The sequence below is a fragment of the Anabrus simplex genome, chromosome 1, assembly GCF_040414725.1.
Source record: "Anabrus simplex isolate iqAnaSimp1 chromosome 1, ASM4041472v1, whole genome shotgun sequence".
NCBI lineage: Eukaryota > Metazoa > Arthropoda > Insecta > Orthoptera > Tettigoniidae > Anabrus > Anabrus simplex.
Window position 1 is genome coordinate 1,243,835,791 of NC_090265.1, and position 25,194 is coordinate 1,243,860,984.

Below are 25,194 nucleotides of genomic sequence, written 5' to 3' on the forward strand. Positions count from 1 at the left end.
AACGAGCCCAATTTCAAAGAGGTTTTGTACTCAGAATTATTCGTGCATACCGTATAATATTCACGTAAGTTGCCCTTGTTGTGGTGGAAATCCCACCTCTACATTTAACAACCATTGCCAAAGCTGAACTCACATTAACAAAAAAAGGTGTTTTGTATCCTGATAGGATCTTAAGGGTTACTCCTGTGCTGCAAGCTAATGCATTGTCAGCAGGTCACCCAAGTAAATTTGTCAGTAATCTTGTCCAAGAAATGTGCAATACACAACATCATTATAATATTTATACGGATGGGTCCTGGATTAGCAGAGGCAAAGATGGTTGGTTCGTAGGATGTGCTTTTGTAGTGCTACAGAACAACAGTCAGGTGTATGCTGAAAAATTTAAACTATTTCCCTCATGTTCAGTCTTTCAAGCGGAACTGTGCGATATACAACAGGCAGTTATGTAGATTAAGAAACACAGTTGTGCTGCACAAATATTGAGTGATTCTCAGGCAGCTTTGAAAGCAATCCAAGAAAAAATATAACATTCATCCGGTAGCTGTTAATATATGATCACACATTAGGCTACAGTAAACATATCTGCATGAAATGGGTCCGAGGTCGTGACGGACTAGAAGAAAATTAGAGAGCTGATGAACTTGCCAAAGTAGCTATTTCTTTTTCTGACGCTTTGTTGATGTATGAAAAGTGCTCTGTGTCTCTTGTAAAAAAAGAACTGAGAGAGTATACACAAGATATGTGAAACAACCAATGGATCACCAGCACAAACAGCTGGCTAACAAGGGACTTGTTCTTTCCAAATATTCAAGACAGGCTTCAAAGTAGGTTATTGCAACATGAACATATTATAACTCAGTTTCTGACAGGACGTGAAAAGTTTGGATCGTACGTCGAGAGGTTTAGAATCAATATTCAGAAATGTACCTGTGAAATGCCACAAACTGTACCTCATCTTTTATCTGGGTGTCCAATTTTTGACAAATCACCACATCATCTACAAATATCAAAGCATTCACTTTATCGCTATTGATACTCTGTTTTACACGTTTTGTGATTTCATCCATCAATATAATAAACAATAATGGCGACAGTGCACTTCCTTGCTTGAGACCTTTTTTATATAAAACGTTTCAGAGTCTTTTAGAGAATATTATATATAAATAAATTCTGGTAGCTCGGTTGTAAAGGTACCAGTGTTTTGCCCCAGTCACAATGGTGTACTAGCCGACCAGTGTCTTGCAGAGGTGCAGTTTCCAACTCACGAGCCTATTCCATTTTGGGGTGAAACGCTGGTACCTTTACAATTGAGCTGTTGGAATTTATTTGTTAACCTTGATTATTCATAATTAAAATGTATATTAATGCTAATTCAGAAAAATGTAAAAATGAGTACATTAAATTTTCCATTTCTCATTCTTAACTTATTTTTTAATGGTGATATTTTATAACTATTTTGCAGGTTTATTTCGGGAGAAAGTGTTGTGGACACTAACTAGAAATGTTGGTGTTGGTGAGGTCATCAGTTATGGAGATTTGGCAAAGTTGACTTGTGGTCGTCCAGGTTGGTTCTCTGATCTTCTTCTTCTACTACTACTACTAGTACTACTACTATCACTACTACTACTACTACTACTACTACTGCTGCTGCTGCTACCACCACCACCACCACTACTACTACTACTACTACTACTACTACTACTACTACTACAAATCTTCCATGACCTGTCAGGATCTGCGACAGAAAGTAATCTTATTACATGTTATAAACCTCATTTTAGGTCCGTACTGAAAATTTATTCAACAACAGTAAAGGTGTTTTAATTTGTTCCACCTGTTCAGTACTTTTATTTTCACTTATAGTGGTTACATAAATAGACTCTTAGTTAAATGGGACATGTTTCGCCCTCTTGCAGAGGTGCAGTTTCCAACTCACGAGCCCATTCCATTTTGGGGTGAAACGCTGGTACCTTTACAATTGAGCTGTTGGAATTTATTTGTTAACCTTGATTATTCATAATTAAAATAATTATTGTTCTAAAAACAATCATCAAGAATACAACTAATATTAAAGGTGGAAGCTAAAAGTTTAGCCAGTTATTAAAATTCGGAACATAAAAATGTGAAAAATGATATAATATATAAAGATGCTAATGGAAAACTGTCTTATGATTAAACTATAATCTTGTCGGAGACTAAAACTTCTTCCATTAAAATTCTAATTAAAAACAGTTCATTTAAAATATTAGTTGAAAACCAAAGTGGTAATAATATAAAGCCAACAACATGAGGGCGTGAACACAAGCATAAACATGATTGTCATAAATACAATCTTTCCAAGGCCGGTGATGAAATTCGTCAGCATAAAGTGAGACAGAAGCATCTGTTGAAAAATTGTAAGTGGCCCTTAGCACCGGTAGGTAATACAATTGGCTGAAACCTTGCCAGGAAATGTCAGTAGATGCAGAAATAATGTTTTCTGTAAACGAAGGAAAAGAAGAAATAAGTTGAACATAAGGAGAGAATTCGGATTACATAAATTGAAACAGATGAGGACTTACATGTTAGTGGAAGTTATTTGTTATCTACTGTTGTGTTGGTTGCTGCCCGTCTGTTGGCTCTGAGTCTGGTGTTGTAACTGTGCTGCAGAGGCGGCAGTGAACTCGGAGGGAAAGTAATAGGGGAGTGTGGAAGGGAGGAGAGGTTGGGTGGAGTCAATTGTGACGAGGCTGACAAAGGGGCGGAGTCAACCGCATTGCTGGAAGCAGACCTAATATCTGTAGGTATGGGAGGAGTATTAGAGTTTGAAGAATTAAATATATTAGGTATCCTAAATTTATTCGAACTAACTGACTTTAATAATTTCGTCATTAATTCATGTAACATACTTTTATTGTCCGTGGTTTCATTAAGATTCTGTTGCTTATTGTACGTCTGATCTAAATAGATGTATAAACTTTCTAATTCGTTCAACATTCTCCCTTTTTGTATGTTTCTAATTATCACTAAGTCTTTCTCTATGGATTCAAATCTGTGACCAGTCTCCTTCATATGCGAACTCATCGCTGAGTATTTCCTATGTTTTTCCGCGTTAACATGTTCGATGTATCTTGTCATAAAACTTCTTCCAGTCTGCCCAACATATGAGAAATTACACCGAGTACATTTGAGTCTGTATACTCCCGATCCCAAATAACGATTTTTATCATAATGAACTTTTTTATGATTAAAGAATATGGACTGGTTAGTATTAGTTCTAAAAGCTATATTAAAATTATGTTTCTTGAATACGTTAGTAATCTGGTGTATAGCTGGATTATTAAAAGTGAATGTAGCATACTCAGTTTTTTTGGTTTTTTTTCTGGTATGAGATTTTTAGATAACTTGTTCTTAATTTTATTGATTAATTTGTTAATCATTTCTATTTTGAAACCATTTTGTTTAGCAAGGTACCTAATATAATATAATATAATTCTTTCTTCAAATTCTTGGGAGATAGAGGGATTCTAAGTGCTCTATAAATCAGACTGTGAAAAGATGCTTGTTTATGTGAATTCGGGTGTAAAGAATTGTTTATAGTTGTAGATGATTGTATCGGTTTTCTAAATATTTGGAAATCAAAAGTGTTAACCTTACGCGTAACTGTTATATCTAGAAAATTCCATGAGTTATCGACTTCGTCCTCTTTCGTGAATTTCAAATTAGGTTCGATTTCATGTAATTTACTTAAGATTTCTTGACTATTAGTGACATCTTTGTTTATGATTACAAATGTATCATCTACATATCTCAACCATAAATCAATTCCTTTAATTTTTGCTATTATTTCATTGTGTTCGATTGAATCCATAAATATGTCGGCAAGGATGCCCGATATTGGGTCACCCATTGCTAATCCATTCTGTTTATAAATATTATTGTTAAGCGAGAAGTAATTATTGTCTAATACGAAATTTAACAATCTAGTGAATTCTTCTACTTCCATTTTACTAAGATTACTGTGTTTACAAATATTATCATGAATGATATTAACAGTTTTATCTGTCGGAATATTCGGGAACATATTCACTACGTCATATGAACACATCATCTGTTTTTAATTAGAATTTTAATGGAAGAAGTTTTAGTCTCCGACAAGATTATAGTTTAATCATAGACAGTTTTCCATTAGCATCTTTACATACTGTATCATTTTTCACATTTTTATGTTCCGAATTTTAATAACTGGCTAAACATTTAGCTTTCATTTTTAATATTAGTTGTATTCTTGATGATTGTTTTTAGGCTGAAGATGCCCTTAATTGAGGGCGAAACATGTCCCATTTAACTAAGTCTATTTATGTAACCACTATAAGTGAAAATAAAAGTATTGAATAGGTGGAACAAATTAAAACACCTTTATTGTTGTTAGAAAGTAATCTACCTGCCGATGTCTACATTTAAGCCAACCTCCTATGTCGGCTGTTAGCTTCTTTGTCCATTGGCCAACATCGGTTGTGCCATCCCATTGGCCTTACCAGTCTAGTAAGAGCTGGTTCCTCAAGGCTTTCCTTTCTTCAGCAGATATAGCCGCACCTCTTTCATGCCAAAGTTTTCTCTCTATCACGAGGAGGTCAATGGGAATACTGGCAGCTACAACTTGTAAAGCTGCTGTTGAAACAGTTCGATGTGCACAGATAACTCTGAGCAGCATTTTCTTCTGTACTCTTTACATAGCTCTTCGGTGAATCTTCCTCCTGAGTGCATTGTGCCAGATAGGTGCAGCATAAAGTAAAATGGAATATACTGCAGAGCACATAATCTGTCTCTTAACTGTTCTTGGTCCCCCGATGTTAGGCATAAGTCTAGCTAATGCCGATGCCTTCTTCTCTGCCTTTTCAGTTGCTGCCTTCACCTGTGCACCAAATGTGCAATTCCTGTCAATAAGAACCCCAAGGTATTGTACAGACTTCCCTGGGACAAGCTCTGTATCATTTAATAAGAATCGGACATTCTTCTAATTCCTGGAACCTTTCAAAATTACAGCCTCACTCTTATGTGGAGCCAGTCTCAATTTATTATTTACCATCCAAAGGTTAACTCGTCTCAGTGATTCATTTATTCGGAAGGTCAGTTCCTCTACATTCTCTGCTATTATCACTATTGCAAGGTCATCTGCATAACCGATAGATGTTGTCCCTTTTGTCAGTTGCAGGTGTAGGACGCCATCATATAGAATGTTCCACAAGGTGGGTCCTAGGACAGATCCCTGTGGAACGCCAGCACTCATTTCAAGATCTTCTAAATCATCAAGTCGTATTCTTCGTGCTTTGAAGTACTTAGCAATTATTTGTTGTAGACACTGAGAAATGTTCTTCCTACGAAGTTGTCTCAAAATAATGCTCCAAGAAGCAGTGTTAAAAGCATTTTACATCTAGTGTTATCAGAACAGCCCATTTCTCACTGCTTTCTGTCTGTATTTGAATCACCCTCTCAGTAGCTTAGGTTGTGGTTCTGCCCTTTCTAAATCCAAACTGGTTCAAAGAAAGTCCTCCCTGTTGTTCACATTCTTTCTCCAGTCTAGTTTTAATCAATCCTTCGTAAAGCTTGCTCAAGGTGTTTAATATGCAAAGTGCCCTGTATGCTGATGGATCTAATGATAGTTTCCCTGCCTTCAATAACAGCACTAGCTTGGCTACGTTCCACTCATCGGGGAATTCATGCTTTTTCAGTAAATCATTGAAGACTGATAAGATCAAACCAGGTGCCACCTCGACAGCTTCTGGTGGGATGCCATCTACACCAGGTGCCTTACCAGTCTTCATATTTGTCATGTACGCCATGAAGATGGGAAAGGCGCAGGGAGATGGTTGTTGGTACTGTTCTGAAAGGGATACAGTAGAACACACTTTTTTTCTACTGTGTTCGATGGGAAGAAGAACGAAGGAAAGCCTGCCAACAACTTGGCCAACGACTCACGCCAGAGAATATGGTTTAGAAGAGCCCGCTTGCCTGGAACACAGTAAAGGCAATGGCGACATGCATTATGGGAATGAAGGAGAAAGAAGAGAAAGGAAGATAATAATGTAAATCACTCCATTCTGATGTCATGCTGTCAAGCAGTTCCAGAATGGGCTAAGTGAAGAGGGCAGGAGTTTTAGTTCGTGGATATCCAACTCCGTGTCTTTAGATATTCCCCTGCCACAACAAAATACTACTACTACTACTACTACTACTACTACTACTACTACTACTACTACTACTACTACTACTACTACTACTACCTTATGTCACACTCATTCATGCATTTCATACTCAAATTATACTACATTGTTATTAATGATTAGATGTAATATGAGGCGTTTTTTAAGGAAAGACGATTTTTCAAATACCACATTATTTGCAGATTCTACATATTTTGCTCTATTTTTCAACATAGCCACCAAGTTTGTTTAAACACTTATCGTCCCGTACAAGTACGTTTTGAATACCCTCTACATAGAAACCTGCTGCCTGCTTCGATAACCAAGAGTCCATGGCCGTTTTCACTTCGTCATCATCATTGGGTCAGAGTCTGTTTGGCCTTCAGCTTTACAGGTGAATGTGTCTCTCCATTCTGTGCTCTGTTGCTTCGATTTGGTCATGAAATGCGAAACCCATGTTTCGTCTCTCGTTATGATCTGACTCAACATGACTTTCCCTTCTTCGGCATAGCAAATCAAAAACGTCATCGAACATTCAAATCTTTTGTTTTTGTGGTCCTCCGTTAGGAGTTTGGGGACCCAACAGGAGCACAGTCTCCTAAAGTTTAGGTTTTCAGAAACAATTTTGTAAAGCACTGACCTAGACATGTCAGGAAAGGAGTTTGAGAGAGCTGTTATTGTGAAGAGTCTGTCCTCACAAATCTTCGCTTCAACTGAAGCCACCAAATCGTCTGTGATCAGAGATGGGCGACCGGAGCGGGCCTCATTATGGACATTGTAACGGCCATCTTTGAAGTCTCGTACCCATTTGTGCACTTTGCCTTCACTCATAGCATTAGCACCGTACATTTCGCAAATATGTCGGTGAATGTTTGCAGCAGACGGGATTCTTGCCGACAAAAACCTCATCACTGACCGAACCTCGCATGGGGTGGGTGAGTCGATAATCTTGAACATTTGAGAAAGCACAGAGAACTGTACAGGATAGCAACAGAGCTGCAACTGAGCACCGCTGTTCCCGAGGCATGCCAGCACACGATGCATGCGCTCATTGCGAAGCATGCGCAGACTACTAGTGTCTACAACAAAACGTCCCTTACTTAATACATGCCTCATATTTACTAGCTACAGTGGTTGAAATTGAATGTATAGTGAGTGCTCAGTAAGGTTGAAAGGGGCACGATTATTGGTAGCCCATCGCTTCGGTCATTCCATCTGTGAGATTTTTGGTAAGTTTCAGATACCACGTTCAACAGAGTGAGTGATGTACTGGTGAAGTGGAAATGCAGGGAAGTTACGAAAAACTAATTTTGTCCAGAGACATTAAAGTAGATCAGTTTTGTGTTCAGTATTGATGATAGATAATTATAGCAAAGGTTTTGGTTCCACCTAATCGATGCCAATTTGGACATCAAAACAATTACCAGATAGGGACTGTTGATGACTTTATGTAGTGAAGTCGAACCAGTAAGCTTCGTTAGAAACCGTGGCCATGGACTTTAGATTTGCATGGAAGTGATCTTGGTCCCCGTACCATTCATTGAGAGGCATTTGTACTGGGTTCCATATGCGAGCTGTAGCACATAAACTAAGGATCACTTAGCTGAATGCTTGCCATTGATTACAGTGGTGCAAAACATGTTGTCTGTTGACTCTAGAACAGTGAAAGAACATCCTGTGGAGTGATGAGTTACACTACATATTGTGGCAATCCGATGGACATATTGTATATGGACTTGTAGGATGCTAATTAATTTATTACTTAACCACCTATTCAATACATTAACAAATGTATTGAATGTATTGAATAGGTGGGTAAATAATAAATTAATTAACATCCTACAAGTATAGTATCTTCAATACAGAACCATAATGATATTTGTCACTTGCAAATATATGGACTTGGCGAATGCCAGGTAAGTGTCACTTACCAGAGTGCATTGTTCCCACTGTGAAATTTGGCAGAGGATCATTATGGTGTGGGTCTTCTTTTTGTAGTTTGGTTTCAGTCTACTGGTTATAGTTCCTAGAACCATGTATCCTGAACCCTATCAGGTAATTTTGGACAGTTCAATGCTAGTAGACTCTTATATTCTCAACATGACAGGGCACTCATTCATAAAGCAAAGGCTATGACATAGTTGTTTGTCAAAATGAGAGTAAATGAAAGTGAATGGCTGGCTCAAAGCCTTGATCTTAACTCAGTTGAGCATTTCTGGGATGAGTTACAGCACATGCTGACAGCCATACCAGGCTGCCCCAAAGCAGCTACAGAACTGTTCATGATGTTGCAGGAGGAAGGGAAGAAAATATCTGCAGACATGCACAGAAACTTAGTGGAAAGTCTCCCTAGAAGGGCAGAGGCTATGATAGTAGTGAAGGATCGACCTACAGTTTGTCATACTGACACAATTGCAGCTCCAGCTAAGCCAATACCTATGGGTGTCCAGACAACAATGGCAGTGTTTTGTATGTTTCTTGTGCATGTATCGTTTTTGTTTCAGGCAATGATCCAAATGGGTTTACGTTTACAAATGTGCCAACTTCCCTGATATAAGTGGGGGTGTAAGGGAAGAGCATACTGTGTGCTTGAGTTTTATTGGGGGTTGGCTTTAAGGGGAAATTGGATTGGGAGAGAGAAGAGTGCTACCTCAGCATTCATTTCTACAATACTACCAATCAACAGGAGTGAAACATACAGGGAAAATAGTAAATCAGTCTCCATCTGAACAATGTTTACTTCATACATTCATAATTATTAATGCTTATACATGAAGAGAAAAATAAATTGAAAAGAAATACAGGCAAGTTTATAAAGAAGTGTAGTGCTGTAGATACAGAATTTATGCCTGTCTTGCATGCATTTTACAGTCCTGAGAAATCTTTTCAGTAGTATGCCAAAATGTACATAGGGAATTCTAATTCTGCTCTATAATATCTTATTGTATTTCTCATGCTAAATATAAAATCCCTGAAGTTAAATGTTTCATCCAACATGACAATCTCATACTTCACTTTGAATTTAGCAAGTTATGCTGCTTTTACCTCTTATTGAATATCTAAGAAGTTGAAACTACCTTCATTAGTCAGTTACGGAATAAGTTAAATAATTAACACACTATTGTATTTCTCAATTGTTATCAATTTTCTGGGGCAGGGACTGCTTAGCTGAGGCTGTAAAGGCTTACTCTTTTCATCCTGAATAATGTGGGTTTGATTCCCCAACAAAAAATTGAAAAATTTAGAAACTAGGTTTCCTCTTCTGGAGAGGCATGTAACCCTGTGGTTCACTCAGCCTACACACAAAAATGAGTACCAAACTACTGGGAGAAAAGATATCCAGGCACTGGATCCAAAGCAATCTACATAGACTGCCCTGCTTTTGCAGATGACCTCAACATTGCCCTCTTCCAGGTAAAACATTACAAGAAGTAGCTGAAGCTGTAGGTCTCCAGATATCTTAAAAAAAACTGAAGTAATGATGTCTGACCATCATAATACTACTGCATTTCTTGAAACCAAATATGGAAAAATGGGTTGCATTCATTTTAAGTATCTTGGACAAATCATTTCTTTTAATGCATCAGAGGAAGAAGCTCTGAAATATTGGGTTGACCACATGGAAACAGCTTTTCATCTTTGCAGATCTACTTAACAGTCCAGGCCAATCTCATGGCAGGCAAAATACTGCCACTATACCAGAGTAACACGTCTTAAGCCTTAGATGTTGCTGAATGCTTGGCCCTCACTCACTATGTGAGCTAGAATCCAAGTGAAAGAGAGGAAATTCCTAAGAAAGATCCTCGGCCCACTTGAAAATTCTGAGGGCAAATATTGCCTAAAGTCATATGCAGAACTGTAATCTAAATTTGAAAAACTTTCACTTGTTATGAGGAAGCTTTGTGTTATATTTTACAGTCATTTGTCTCGAATGCTGAACACCGGATTATATCAAAGAATTCTGATCTTCTCGTGACTCGGAAATGTGCATCTCCATAGACAAGTGCGGAAGATCTTCCTGGTGTCTCTGAGACGCTAGTTCAAGGATGAAGTAAGTTCAGGACCTGAGTACTCCAGTCAAAGGATTGTCCGGAAAGAGTGAAATGATGACCTGATGCTAAGTGGTCTGTAGAGCGAAGAACTGCATTCTCCATGAAGATGAAGCAGTACTGGAAATCTCGAAAGTTTGACAAGTGTGTTAACTGTGTTCTAAGAGACCGAAATGATATGTTAAAGTGGTTTCCAGTGGGACTTACAACCTCCACAGAGAGTCGTCTCTGTACTCTTTCTTCACCAGTTCTACAACAAAGTGTTGTTCTTGGCTGCAAGTTCCTGTTCTATAGATATTCTCCATGTCATCTGTAGTCTCTCTTGTCTCTTCTGTCCTTGTGGATTCCACTCCAAAGCTTGCTTCACAATAATTAATGGATCCATCGCCTTTCCTCAGGGTGTGCCCAGTCCATTTCCACTTTCTCTTCTTGACCTGCTCTAATTGCAATTCAAGAAGTTTTTTTTCTCCCAAATTTAGCATTGGTTTGATGTCATATTAGGCCACTCACTATACAAACAGTGATTCAGGAAGGTCTGGAGTATGTTGTTCAACTCTTTGGTAACTTTCCATGATTCACATCCATATAGGAGTCCTGATCTAACATTGAAAATAAAAATCCACAGCCTGTTTCCAGTCATTCGACCAGGTCAGGAATGGAACGAATGAAACCCTCATTTAGTGATGAAGATAGGAATTGTGCCTTCTGCCGAAGCCTGTCACACTCCTCTGGGGCAATGATTGACTGCCAGATGAAATGAAATTATATTGGTGAGTGTTGCTAGAATGAAAGATGACGGGGAAAATTGGAGTACCCAGAGAAAAACCTGCCCCGCCTTCGCTTTATCCAGCACAAATATCACATGGAGTGACTGGGATTTGAACCAGCGGTGAGAGGCCGGTGCTTTGCTGCCTGAGCCACGGAGGCTGTAGACCAGGGCCATCCAAATAGTGCTCCCCGAGCGCTAGCGCTCTGGCCGAGCGCTTAGTTGGAAGGTAGTTTCGGTAGTGGTGGGAGGAGCTTGGCTGGCTTAGTGAGCTGACGATCCATCAATCGCTAGTCTATTCCACTGCGCTTTGTTGACAGCATGTAACTAAATCAGTTTCGCAGTTGTCATGACGGAACATCATACAAAAAAGGAAAAGGAGTGGTGAAGCAGCAGCCTTTAAAGAAGAATGGAAAATTTTCTTTTTCTTTTTCTGTGCAAGTTATAAATGGCATACCAAATGTTTAGTGTGCCACTGAGTTTCAATGTGTTTAAAAACATGCAATTTGGAAAGGTACTACAGTGCCAACCATAGGAATGATTACGGTGATTTGACAGACGCCTGTCACCAATCGAAGTTGGAAGAATTGAAAGAAAATTTCAAGCGGCACTATTCTGTAAGTATTATTGTTTTAATTTGAAAATGCTTGTTTACAAACGGGAATGAAGAAATGATTGAATTATCTGAAGAACACTAAAATTGTGACTTGCCGTATTTTTGTTTGACAGGAGATTGAGGAGAGTGAGGTTGGTGGATCCATTTTACGAGCAAGCTACAAATGTTCGATGCAAATTGCCAAAGCTGGGAAACCCTGCACGGAGGGGAATATAATCAAGGAGTGCCTAATGGATGTGGCGGCATGTATTTGTCCTATGGAGCTAGTTGAGAAGTTTGACAAAATTTCTCTTTCTCAAACTGTTGCTCACAGAATAGACGATATGACCGTTGATATGGAACAGCAGTTAATAGAGAAGGCAGCAAATTTTGTATCCTTCTCCATCGCCCTCGGCCAATCAACCGACATTGCGAACACAGCTCAGCTCGTTATTTTCATTCGAGGGGTGGAAGGCAATCTCCGGGTCACCGAGGATTTCCTAGACTTGGTAGCTCTCAAAGACACCGCTACCGGTTTCGATATTCTCCAAGCTGTGGAGGGTGTTTTTGAGTCAATGGGATTAAAATGGGAACAGTTGATGAGCGTAACGACGGATGTAGCTCCTGCTTTACGGGGTCTACGCACGGGGTTCCTCAGCTATGTAAAATTAAAAATGGCTGAGAGCGATAGAACTCTAATGGCGGCGATCCATTGCTTGATACACCAGGAGGCAATCTGTACAAAAGTCGCCAAGCTTAAACATGTAATGGGAACAGTTGTGCAAATGGTAAATTTTCTTCGCTCCCATGGACTCGCGCACCGTCATTTCATAGAGTTCTTGGATGACATTGAAGCGGAGTATCCGGATATCCCGTTCTATGCAGAAGTAAGGTGGCTGAGCAAGGCGAAGGTGCTTATCGTGTTTTTTGCTTGTGGAGCGCAGTATATACCTTTTGTGACATGAAAGGGCGGCCCGAAGTTCTTTGTATAGACAAGAAAAGGTTCCACCTTATCAATACAATTTTTATTATTGTAAGAATTAACTTACAGGACTGGTTTCGACTTTTAAATAGTCATCATTAGCTGTACATGAATACCTTTACATTTGTGTCAAGCATTAGTTAATATGTCCTTTCTTAAAGAGAGATACCATAAGGAAGCATTATGTCTAAAGTGTCCAAATTGGGCATGTTGAATGTGAAATGGTTATATATTATGATTCAGGTACTTAGGTATAGAGCTATCTCTTTAGGACTATAATTTGTTTGTAAAACCTAACTTAAGCTTAATCTAAATTACGAATACATTAAACACATTAAAATACACAGTGCATGTTAAAATCCTTTAAAATAATGAATATAAAACATTTCATAGAAATGAATGTATGCGTCTTGCGTGTATGTATGTTCTCGTTTGAGTCCAATGTTATAAATAATTCAGTGCTTGCGTTCATAGGCAATGCTGTAGCTCTCTTGGGAAGTCTTATTGTATATTTAAATGTCTCCACTTGTGTGTGTGGTGAAAAGCTTCTATTGTTAACAAAATCCAGTATATAGATGGAGGTAAGTGTGTGCAGCTGTGAGTGGAATATTATCTTTAAGTATTGGAGGAAGTTGTGGTCTAGGTTGTACGTAAGTATTTCTTGATGCAGAGTGGTGGCTCCTTCCTCGTCTATAACTGTATGCTGATGTATGTTATCTGTGGAAGACGAAAATAAAGTATGAGTAGAGTTATAAGCTGAAGGAATGCCTATATATGTGTGTGTTAAGTGAATGTGTACTTACTATTGCTGTCGTGGTTGGGTTGCGTTGGACTTGAGTGCTTGGCGTGTACTGTATCGCGTTCTCTTTAGGTTTGTTTCTACTGCTGCGAGGGGAATGGATAGAGGGGTAGGGAGAGTTGCTGTTGTGGGGGTAGGGGCAGAGCTGGGCATGTCGTTCGTCGGTAGTATGGCGCGTGTTATGTCCTATTTGTTGATTATTTTGAGATAGTCATTTTTTAAACCGGGGATGGCTTTATTGAAAATGGTATTGGTTTTTTCTGTAATTTCATTTATATTGTAATTCAGATTGGCGTATTGGTCTAACAATATGTAAAACTCTTCTGTTATATTGAGCAAGGGGCCTTTAGGATTTATATTTAATATTTTCATGTCATTTGCAATGTTCGTGAAGCTGTGTTTATAATCTTCGATGTGCTGGACTATTGCGGAAAAATGATTATGTTTTACGGCATTTAAGTGTTCATTATATCGGATTGTGAAGTTTCTACCGGTACGTCCAACATAGCTGGTTTCACAATTGTTACATCTGATACAGTATACTCCTGATTGATTGTACTTGTTGTTACTGTTGATTATCTTGGTATTGTGTAAGATGTTAGTGCTATTGTGCGTGATCTTGAATGCTATTTTTAAGTTGTTTTTTGAAGAATTTTTTTTTTGCTAGGGGCTTTACGTCGCTCCGACACAGATAGGTCTTATGGCGACTATGGGATAGGAAAGGCCTAGGAGTTGGAAGGAAGCGGCCGTGGCCGTTCTTAAGGTATAGCCCCAGCATTTGCCTGGTGTGAAAATGGGAAACCACGGAAAACCATCTTCAGGGCTGCCGATAGTGGGATTCGAACCTACTATCTCCCGGATGCAAGCTCACAGCCGCGCGCCTCAACGTGCACGGCCAACTCGCCCGGTTTTGAAAGATGTTAGTTATGGGATAAATGTGTGCGTTGTTGAAAGTAAATAATATGTAATCCTTTTTTAGGGTTGTCTATTTTTGTCAATCTGGTTTTAGGTTGAGATTTGATTTTATGAATAATTGTATTGACCATTTCTTTCTTGTATCCATTATTTTTAGCTATTTCGTGGATTAGTCGTATTTCCTCTGTTAAGTCATCTTCTGTTAATGGTATATTAAAAGCTTATAGATCATGCTGTAATAAGCTGCTTTTTAATGAGTATTGGGATGGATGGAATCTATTTTGATCGTGTTCGATGTATGTGTGGGTTTTCGGTATATTTTGTATAAGTGGATTTCGTGTCTTAGTTATTGTTATATCCAGATAGTTCAAGATGTGATTGTTTTCAGTCTCTTATGCAGGGGTCTATTGCGTTAAGTCTATCCAATATGATATTTTCGTCAGTGGATCTATTATCAATGATGACAGAAATATCGTCAACAAATCTGCACCAAAATAATATATTGTCTATTTTGCTGATAGATATGTATTCTAAGTAGTCTGTGTAAATTTTGGCCAGTATGCCATAAGCAGGAGACCCCATTGGTAGGCCCTGTTGATAGATTGTGTTGTAAAATCTAAAATAGTTGTTATTAATGGCAAATTCAAGTAGCTTAATAAATTCTTCAATTTCTAGAGTTCTTAAATTACTGTGCTTTCTTAGATTAGATTCAATTATTTCTATAGTTTTCTTGGTAGGAAGATTGGGATACATGTTAGCTATATCGAATGATGCAGTGGTATGATACTGCTCTATTTTCAGTTCTTTGGTTTTGTTGCAAAAATCTATTGCATTCCATATAGTTTTATTTGCTAGGAATGAGTAATGTTTCTTAAGGAATTTTTGGATGAATTGTGAGAGTTTATATGTTGGGCTTGCTCTGTAATTAATGATAGTCATTGGTATATTTTCTTTGTGTATTTTTGGATAAGCTTTTGCAGTCAGTAGTTGGGGGTTCATTACTATAAGATTTGTAGATTCTGTTTCAGTTAGTAAAAAATGTGTTCTTTAGTAAGGTTTTGAGATTTCTTTGTATGTTGTTAGCTGGGTCTTTACGTATGATTAGAAAGGTGTTGTCTTGGAAGCATTTTTTAGTTTTTGTTATATACTGGATTTTGTTAACAATACAAGCTTTTCACCACACACACAAGTGGAGACATTTAAATATACAATAAGACTTCCCAAGAGAGCTACAGCATTGCCTATGAACGCAAGCACTGAATTATTTATAACATTGGACTCAAACGAGAACATAGATACACGCAAGACGCATACATTCATTTCTATGAAATGTTTTATATTCATTATTTTAAAGGATTTTAACATGTACTGTGTATTTTAAAGTGTTTAATGTATTTGTTATTTAGATTTAAGCTTAAGTTAGGTTTTACAAACAAACTGTAGTCCTAAAGAGATAGCTCTATACCTAATAATGTTACTTGCTTTACGTCCCACTAACTACTTTTACGGTCTTCGGAGACGCCGAGGTGCCGGAATTTAGTCCCACAGGAGTTCTTTTACGTGCCAGTAAATCTACTGACACAAGGCTGTCGTATTTGAGCACCTTCAAATACCACCAGACTGAGCCAGGATCGAACCTGCCAAGTTGGGGTTAGAAGGCCAGCGCCTTAACCGTCTGAGCCACTCAGCCCGGCGCTCTATACCTAAGTACCTGAATCATAACATATAACCATTTCATATTCAACATGCCCAATTTGGACATTTAGAAATAATGCTTCCTTATGGCATCTCCCTTTAAGAAAGGACATATTAACTAATGCTCGACACAAATGTAAAGGTATTCATGTACAGCTGATGATGACTATTTAAAAGTCGAAACCGGTCCTGTAAGTTAATTCTTACAATAATAAAAATTGTATTGATAAGGTGGAACCTTTTCTTGTCTATACATACGTGAACTATCAATACGGAAATGAAACTAGTAAATCAAGACCGAAGTTCTTTTGCGTGATCCTAAGTGGGTGGCGGACTTGGCATTTTTAAGTGACGAATACTTTGAACACTTTGCTTCAGGGCGAATAGCACAATATCTGCGATTTGGTGGAAAAAATTCAAGTGTTCAAAAGAAAAATTATTTTGTGGGAAACTCAGTTGCGTGCAAGGAACACAAGACATTTTCCATTGCTTGAAACAGTGAAGTAAGGTGTCGACTTTGATGTGTACTTGCAGGTAATTCGCCAATTACAAGAAGAGTTTGAAAAGGAATTTTCAGAATTATCAGAACTCCAAGCGGTGTTAGATGTATTTGTTCGACCATTTTATCTTAGTGCAGACAGTGTTCCACAGCTATTTCAATTAGAGTTGATTGAACTGCAATGAAATGATCGTCTTAAAGACCGCTTCCTAATGTCACAAAGTTTAGAAGAATTTTACAGCGGCTTTTCGCAAGAAGAATACCCCCTTTTGTATAAACATACATGTAAAGTTCTGTCAATGTTTGGCTCAGCGTACATTTGTGAGCGTTTCTTTTCGGTTCTTAAGCTTACCAAAAGTAAACATCGTGCAGCGATGAGCGATAGAAACTTGTGTAATTGTTTAAGAATAGCTGTGTCCAGAAATATTGTACCCAGTTTGGAGAAGTTTGTTTGCTCTAAAACTAAAACCTCGTAAAAACGACTGAGCAAATGTCACTCAAGGCCTGTACTATCTGTTCATATTAGTAAAAGTTTGTTGAATTTTCCTCTCAGATATGTTCAAATTTCAGTTTTGAATAAATCACACTATTCTTTATTTAACACTTGATTTTGCTTTCTGCATATTTCATACATCAGAGTACCTTTCGATTTGTATATGCGGTATATTTGTTATGGCAAAACAGCCCCATCAATATGATGTCAACAAACCCACAAAAGCCGTTGGCCGCACGACTGTACCTACGTATTTAGTCAGTGCGGTCCGAACATCGTCCCTCTGTCTCAGGTCTCCTCGCTGTCACACTGTGGTGGTAGGGGAAGGAGCACTAGTCCGACTGGCCAGTGCTCCCCGAGCGCAGGCGCGCTCTCAGAGCGCAATGACTGGGTGGCCCTGCTGTAGACTGACTTCACATTATTGTTAACATTACTTAGTATTACGGTGAAGCTGTCTTGATCACCTGACATGTCTTAGCTGTGTGAAGGCTCCCCTTGCCTTATTGATACGGTTCTGAATGTCTGACAAGGCCATGCCATCTTGTGTGACATAACTACTAAGATAGTAGAAAATATCCATTTGCTCAATCCTATGTCTGTGTAGCGAAACCTTCTCTGCAAATTTTAGATTGACTTGCATTTTCTTTTTCTTTCTAATGTTGATTATGAGTCCTGATGTTCCAGCTTCCAGTTTGTTAACATGTCTCAGAAGTCTTCAGCAAGCAGGCATAAATTGTCTGCATAGTCCATGTTCTCAAGACTAGACACTCGGCCCCATTGAATCCCGTGGTCAATACCTTTTGTTCTTTCTTCAAACCAGTATCGAGTACTATCAAGAACAATATAAGGGAAAGGAGGCAAGCCCGTTTCATTCTGATTTTTACACTGAAAGCCACTGACAGCAAACATGGCATGCTTTATTGTACATGGCCTCCATCAGCCTAATAATCTTGTATGGGATTCTGAAGGTCTTCATAGTCTTGCACATCTGGCTTAGTTTGATGGAGTCAAATGCCTTCTGAAATTCCACAAATCCCAGTTACAAAGATGTTTGGAACTCAGTAAACTGTTCTAAGATGATTTTGAGGGTGCTGTTATGGTCGGATACCTGCTTGTTCCAATTGTAGCTCGTCATCAATGGAGTTTTTGATCTCGTATACCTCTCCAGTTGTTGCAGTCTGATATATTCCTCTTCTTGGGAACCTTTATGCGGATGCCTTTTGTTCCAATCTTTTGGAAGTTCTTCTGTACCTGAGATCACTCTCAGAAGAGGTTCCAGCATAGTTGCAGTCTGTTCAGTATCAACTTTCAGTGCTTCAGTGGGATATTGTCTAAACTGGGAGCTTTCCCATTTGTCAGTTGCTGAATAACAATGGCTATTTCAGTTTTTGATGGTGGTGGAATATATGTTTGAGGTTCAGGCTGTTCGTTGTCGTTGTCATCATCATGATCATCATCAGTGAAATGACCAAGAGCCTTTGAGAAGTGTTATCTCCATCTGACAAGTTGTTCAATCTCAGGATGCAAGGATGTTTCCATTTTCGTCTTTGACTGGCTTAAATCTTGTTACTAAGCTGTTCAGTGATGAAATATGGCCCTTTCAAATTGCCACTCACTGCTGCTATTTCAGCTTGGTCTTCTTGCTAGTGCTCATCATATTTGAAGTTCCCCTTTATATTCCGGTTGGCTTCTGTGTAATCTGAGCTCAGCGTGGTTCTCTTTCTGCTAGTAGACTTAGGTTGTTGAGCCTTCCTTTCAGTTCTGTCTTCTCCATCTTTTCCCAGGTATCATTTGATATTTGATCTGGTCTTCCTGATTCTTCAAACACAAGCAGATTACATGTTAAGTGAAGGTTTTCTTTGCTTTGATCCATTCTTCATATGGATCTTGTGGTTCAGCTTGTAGCTTTGAAGCAGTTGTGGGTGAGCCTGAAGTGGTTTTCGTTTCAGCTGACTTCAACTTGATTACGTCGACATTCTGTTTCTTCTCTGCTCTGTACCTCCCTTCACTGCTGTGATCTTCAGTATTATAGTGGACAGCACAAGGTGGTGGTTGTTGCCTTTGTCATCTTTTGTTCCTGACATCCAGCAAGGATCCTCTCCATCATTTACGTGTACCGAACTCCATCCTACCCCAGCCCTGCAGGGACAAAGAATTTTGCATTTACATTTTGAAGTTATTTCTTAGAATGTTTTTAATCAAGTTTTAAAAAATCTGCAAACAGCTAAGTCATGCTAAGTATGATCTACTCTACAGTAGTCCAGCTGTGACAAGCGAGTTGAGATTCCTTGCAGGCGTGAAAGAAAGCTACCCTAGCAGAATTAAAGTTGTTGAGTTGACACATGCGCTTTAAGCCACCTTGTCCTGTCAAGGTGGGGTATGCCTTTGTGCAGATTCACAGAGTTTTATGGCGACAGACCAGCTAGCTAGGGTAAGGTACGGTTGTGCCACAATGTAGTTGCAATAGTTAACATACAATGTGTTTAGCACCACACGCAAGAAGCTACAAGAAAAAGAACAGTATATTAATAGTACAGCCACTTGCACATCATTTTGCTAATAAAAATAGAGCCATTTTATTAAATCAATTGCAATAAAGGTATTTATTGTATTTTTTAATTTTGGCATTTATAAAGTTTTTGGGATCTGTCCATTGATGTCACAAGTAAGGAATGTTTTTCAATACACATGGAAAAATATTTAGTTTGCCCAGCATGAACACAGAGCAAAGCACCAGGTACAAGAATTTTGTATTTTCTTCCTGTGGACACGTTGGTTTGCCTGTCTTGGTGGTAGAAATTGTGAATTTTTGTAGTCTTCTTCTTGGATTATAGGTGACGTTTTCATTAGTTTTGTGGCATTCTTCATGAATATATCAGTTACTCATAGGGAGTAGTTTTCCATGTCTGCCGTCATTGGGTGGTATGAATAAAACGTGAGTACTTACTCAAATTATATACTCATGAGCATGAGCATTTAGTAGGAGTATATTCTCAGCCCAAGTAGTATGTACTCCATTTGGTAAGAATAAAAAGATTCTCCTCTGATGGAGTAGATACTCAAGTGCACCGCTATGTGGATCGTTTGAAACTGAGTAAATACTCAAGTTGTGTACGATTATTCAACTGTTATCTTGTTTGGTTCCAATCGGAACATAACCTCAACTGGATCCGGTTTAGTTTGTAGTTTGCACTGATTGTCCGTTCGTCAAGTTCGTTGATATGGAAAGTATTCATCCAATAACATTTGCGAATATATTGCGGGAACATGCGGTACTTTTTAGTAAGTCCCAACTGCCGGCGGTTTGGAAAGAAAAATCCGAATCGTTGGAGGCAATTCAAACGAAATTGATAGCCATATGCGGCAAGTAAGTTGAGTTACAAGTAATTACAAGTAACAACTTTCTTGAACAGGTTTATAGAGGTTGTAGAAAGTTCAGTATTTTGTGTGCCAACACTACAAACTTTAAGGTTAAGATATTTCTATTCATTGCTTTATAAGAACCAAATAGCACCTAGGCATTTGGTTCAGAGTACCGGGTTTGAATCCTGGGCCTGAGATTTTAGCTCCATTTAATTCAGTTGTCCGTAGAAAACTGAATTAGTGAATTAAAACATTTTTTCTTTTTTTTCTTTTCTTTTTTCTTTTTTTTTTTTTTCCCGTAGGAGCAACTGCGGTTGAAGTAGGGCTTCCTGAAGTTCAGTCACAACACATTCCTCCACCTGTAGTGGAATTTGTAGTATTGGACGAGGGAGGAGAAGGAGGGAGTCCTGTAGAAATCGTCAACTCTCTAAATGTAGCCACCCCTAAACGAAAAAGAAGTGTTTTGGACGACTATGAAAATGACGAAACCAGAACTCTAAATAATACAGACCTGCAGTGCTTGGTGCTGCTAAAACAGATAAGTGTGTTGGAACTCACAGAAAAAAAGTTAAAATCAGAGATGAAAGAATGATAGTAGAGTGTATATATATATATATATATATATTTAAAAATAAATTATTTTGCATACATTTTTTGATTTTTTTTTTTTTTTTTTTTTTTTTTTTTTAGTGAACAATAAACCGAGTGACACTGGTACTTGCTGCAATTCAAACACCTTGATATATTATCTCTGCCAATTCATTTCGCCTAGCTTCACCATTCCACCTGATATTTGCAGCAGCTGCCATGTCATCTTCATTTCCATCTTCTAACCTTACATTGCCACCTAATGGTTGTAGTTCAGTGTCCTCATCGTGTAAATACTTGGCAATATTGTGCAACACACAGCAACAAACGATCAGTTTTGGCACTTTATTTAAAGATAGGCGTACTTTGTGCTGAAGAATTGGGAAACGTTGTTTTAGTTGCCCAAAACATCGTTCAATCACAACTCTTCTTTTGGTAATGCACCTGTTATAAGCAATTTCTTGAGGTGTTTGTGGATTTCTGAATGGTGTCATAAGCCAAGGTGCAATACCATAGCCACTATCCGCTAACAGTAACGCATCTACCCTATTCAGACTTACTGTTATTTGGACAGCTGAATTTCTCCAGACTCGAGAATCATGCACAGATCCAGACCATGATGCGTCGACACTGGTAAAAACTTCCTTGGCATTGCACGTTGCCTGTACAGTAATATTTGTATAACCTTTCCTGTTTACATATTCATCACCATAATGTGTAGGCTTATTAATTCCAACATGAGTGCAGTCAAGAGCACCTACCACTGCTGGAAAGTAGTACTTTTCCTGCCACTCTTGTTTCGCAACTTCAAATTCCATATCTGTTTCAGGAAATTTTATCCACACTGCAGCTTTAGCCATGATGTGGTCCATAACCTCAACAAGATTTTTAGATACAGTTGTTTGATGGATTCCAAGATCTTCTCCTATGCCACACTGGAATCCTGGGTCACCTACCAATCTTAAAAATGCTTTTAATTTTACTATGTTTTAACAGCACCACCTCTTGTTTCCAGTTTCTCCAGTCCAAATAAGTATAGGTTTAACCAGTCCACATTAACTTTGGAAAAACAATATAGACTTCTAAAATTATTAGAGTTCACATATTCACTTCTCTCCTTGTAAATTTTTCCACGAGGCACCCCATAATTATTAATAAACTCAGCCATGTTATTTCTCCTCAGAAGCTAAAAATTGGTATATACTCAAGTTTGAGACAACTATCAGCCATACTCAAAACAAAGTGAGTATATACTCATCAATCTGAGAAGGTACTCCCTTTTATTCATAGCACATATGAGAAACTACTCTCAGACTCTTAGGAAGGTGAGTATATACTACACCATCTCCATAACATGAGTATATACTCAGCTAGTGGGTACATTCTCAAGTTATGAAGTGGAGTATATACTCAGAAAAGTTGAGTACATACTATATTCTCATTTTTATTCATACCACCCATTGTATCTACATGCACTAAATAAGTGAAAATGGACAATTCAGCTTTGGTAAAATGTCTCCTAAATTTTGCTCAATTAATTTAGTTCAGGATTTTAAGTTAAAAACAAAAAGTAAGTTCCAATATATTTCTGTGAAAACCATGACTACGATTACAAAGCATCACCGGATGAAACTGTAAGGGAATAGTTTAAAATCTGCTGTAGCTTCTGTTATGATGGTGCCATGAATACCAATTTGGAAATGGTAATGTGGTGGGGCTGTAATTACATAATTTTTTGGCAGCTGGGTTAGCGAAAATGTTCACCGCACGCCATTGCTCTCCATTTCCAACTTGTAGCAATGTGGTCAGTTTGGTTCTGGGTCTTCTTGTCTGGGGATATCCATGTTACCTTGTGATTGTCTTTGTAGGGGAATAATATGCCTCCTATGACTTAGTCTACATTTCTACACAGGTCAACAATATGCTCTTTATTATCGTTCATCACTCTCAGATCATGCTTCGTAACGATTCTCTCAAAACCAACATTGTTGCTTCCGATCTTTTGCATTGAGATCTCCCATGAACATGATAATGTCCTCCTTGACCTTCCTCAGAATGGATGTTGACTGCCCATAAAACTGGCTCTTGATGGCTTTATGAGATACCTCAGTAGGAGCGTAGCATTGAACCACAGTGGCAGGGTGTACTCTGGTCTGGAACCATATGGATACAATATGGCTCGATACTGGTTGCCACTCCAGCAAGCTACGCTGGTATTCTGCTACATCAGAATGTCAACTCCCGTACTGTGATCTTTGTCCTCGTTCCTTCCTGAGTAAATGAAATTTTCTTTGTCTTGGACACTAATCTCACCAAACCAGTCTGTTGGGTTTCACTCAAGCTCAGGATGTCAATCTTGTATTTTTACAAAGGTGAAAAAATGAGTGTATCCTCCTAATTCAATACATCATACAGTATATTCCGTCAGGCTTGGTTTCTCAAACTCTTTCGCTCCTGCTCCCCTCATAGCCAATTCGATGTGATGGGTTTCTACAAAGATTTTCTGCCTGAATTTTCGACAGCGATTTCATCCTGTTTTGTACTGTTACAAAACCAATATTTTGTAAACTAGGAGGTCCGCAACCTCACTATGTGCACTTGTTCATTTCTATCTGTATCATTTGTTTTCATTTCTTTTCTTAGGTTAACACAGTTTTTAGTTTCAATTATGTTTTGTATTAACCCCTGCTTCTCTGAATTTTGTCGCAGTGAGTTGTTTTTTGCTCCACATGATGATGTAAATATTGTATATTGTGCTAATTTTGTTTCCGTCTCTTTTGTTTTTATGCTTTTGACATTTTTTAGCTTGTATTATGTAAATTATTTCAACCCCCACCCCTTTTTCACTGAAGATGGCTCAAACGAGCCGAAACATGTTTGAATTTGATTACTCCGTCTAATGATGGAATATATGATGTATTGAATTAGGAGGATACACTCATTTTTTCACCTTTGTAAAGTGAAAACCGTCAATACAGAATGATTCTAATACCTTGTAATCTTGTATCTCCTCATCTTCTCGGTGACCCCTCTTACTCAGCCCATTGCCCAGTATGGTTCCAGTGGTGTATGGGACCCTTGCAAGGATTACTTGATTTGAGAACTGGAAAAGATCCAGAGGAATGCAGCATGATTTTCTTCAGGGTGATTTCTGAAAAAAGAGTAGTGTTACTAGAATGTTGCAAATTTTGGGCTGGGAAGACTTGGGAGTAGGTGATGAGCTGCTCGGTATTTTCCGAGCTGTCATGGAATGTCATTAGTAGACGAGTAAGCTTCAATGAAGTTTTTAAAAGTAGGAAAGATCATAATATGAAGATAAAGTTGGAATTCAAATGGGCAAATTGGGGCAAATATTTGTTTAGAGGAATTAGGGATATGAATAATTTACCAAGGGAGATGTTCAATAAATTTTTAACTTCCTTGAAATCAGGGCGACAGCCCTAAATGTAGACTAGTGTTGATTGATTGATTGATTGATTGATTGATTGATTGATTGATTGATTCCCCACTTTCTACATACATTCCTGCATCAGATAAGTAACATGCTCAGATGAATTAATCAGGTTTAATAAATCTTTCAGGAGCTGCTCGAGCAGTGGGTACAGCAATGGCTACCAATCCCATACCAATTCTTTTTCCTTGTCACAGAGTGATTCGCAGTGATGGCTCCATGGGACAATATGCAGGAGGTTGTAAGAACTTCCTGAAGGCGTGGTTGTTAGAACATGAAGGTTTAAACCCAGATAAATTGTGTTAATTATTTGATCCTTGTTTTTGTAGTGTTATGTTAATTACCTTTAAAAATCTATTCTAGCTGTGTAAAATATCTCATACCTATTTTCATCCATTTGAAATTACAAAAAGATTATAATTATATTAAATATAGCCTAGTGTATATTATATTTCAATATAGCTTTTGTACAAATGGGAATATGTAAGTTAAATCAGTTTCATTTATACTTTCTTACATGTACTGAATTTCCAGTGGTAATGTTTAGTAATAGAACTGGAAAGTTACTTTGTCATGTTAAGTGTCATACCTACTCCTGGTCATTAGATAATCTAGCTGAATATCTCCAACCTTGAGGTTAATAAAAGGTAGGTTATCCTGTTCCTTTTCGTTCTTATTTGCTAGTTAAGGGGATTGACTTACTTAAACTTCTGCTAACGACAAGAATAATATCTCAGGCATCAAGACCTGAAGTTGCACTTGCCTAACGTTTATGTATAACTATGGTTAGTTTTCTTTTCCTAGTCAGTTTACAAGA

General features: G+C 38.2%; 1 protein-coding gene across 2 annotated transcripts in view; it reads left to right on the forward strand.

The window, feature by feature from the left end:
• The window catches only part of agt (O-6-alkylguanine-DNA alkyltransferase), a 71,983-nt gene extending 47,199 nt beyond the window's left edge, over window positions 1-24,784 (forward strand). Inside the window, exons 3-4 of one of the 2 annotated variants that reach the window (XM_067138265.2) lie at window positions 1,463-1,564; window positions 24,508-24,784. In XM_067138265.2, coding sequence (XP_066994366.2) covers window positions 1,463-1,564; window positions 24,508-24,683 — 278 coding nt within the window. In that variant the 3' untranslated portion in view covers window positions 24,684-24,784. The remainder of the gene's footprint in view (window positions 1-1,462; window positions 1,565-24,507) is intronic. The other variant, XM_068228778.1, reaches the window with a different exon arrangement.
• Window positions 24,785-25,194: the final 410 nt, after the last annotated feature.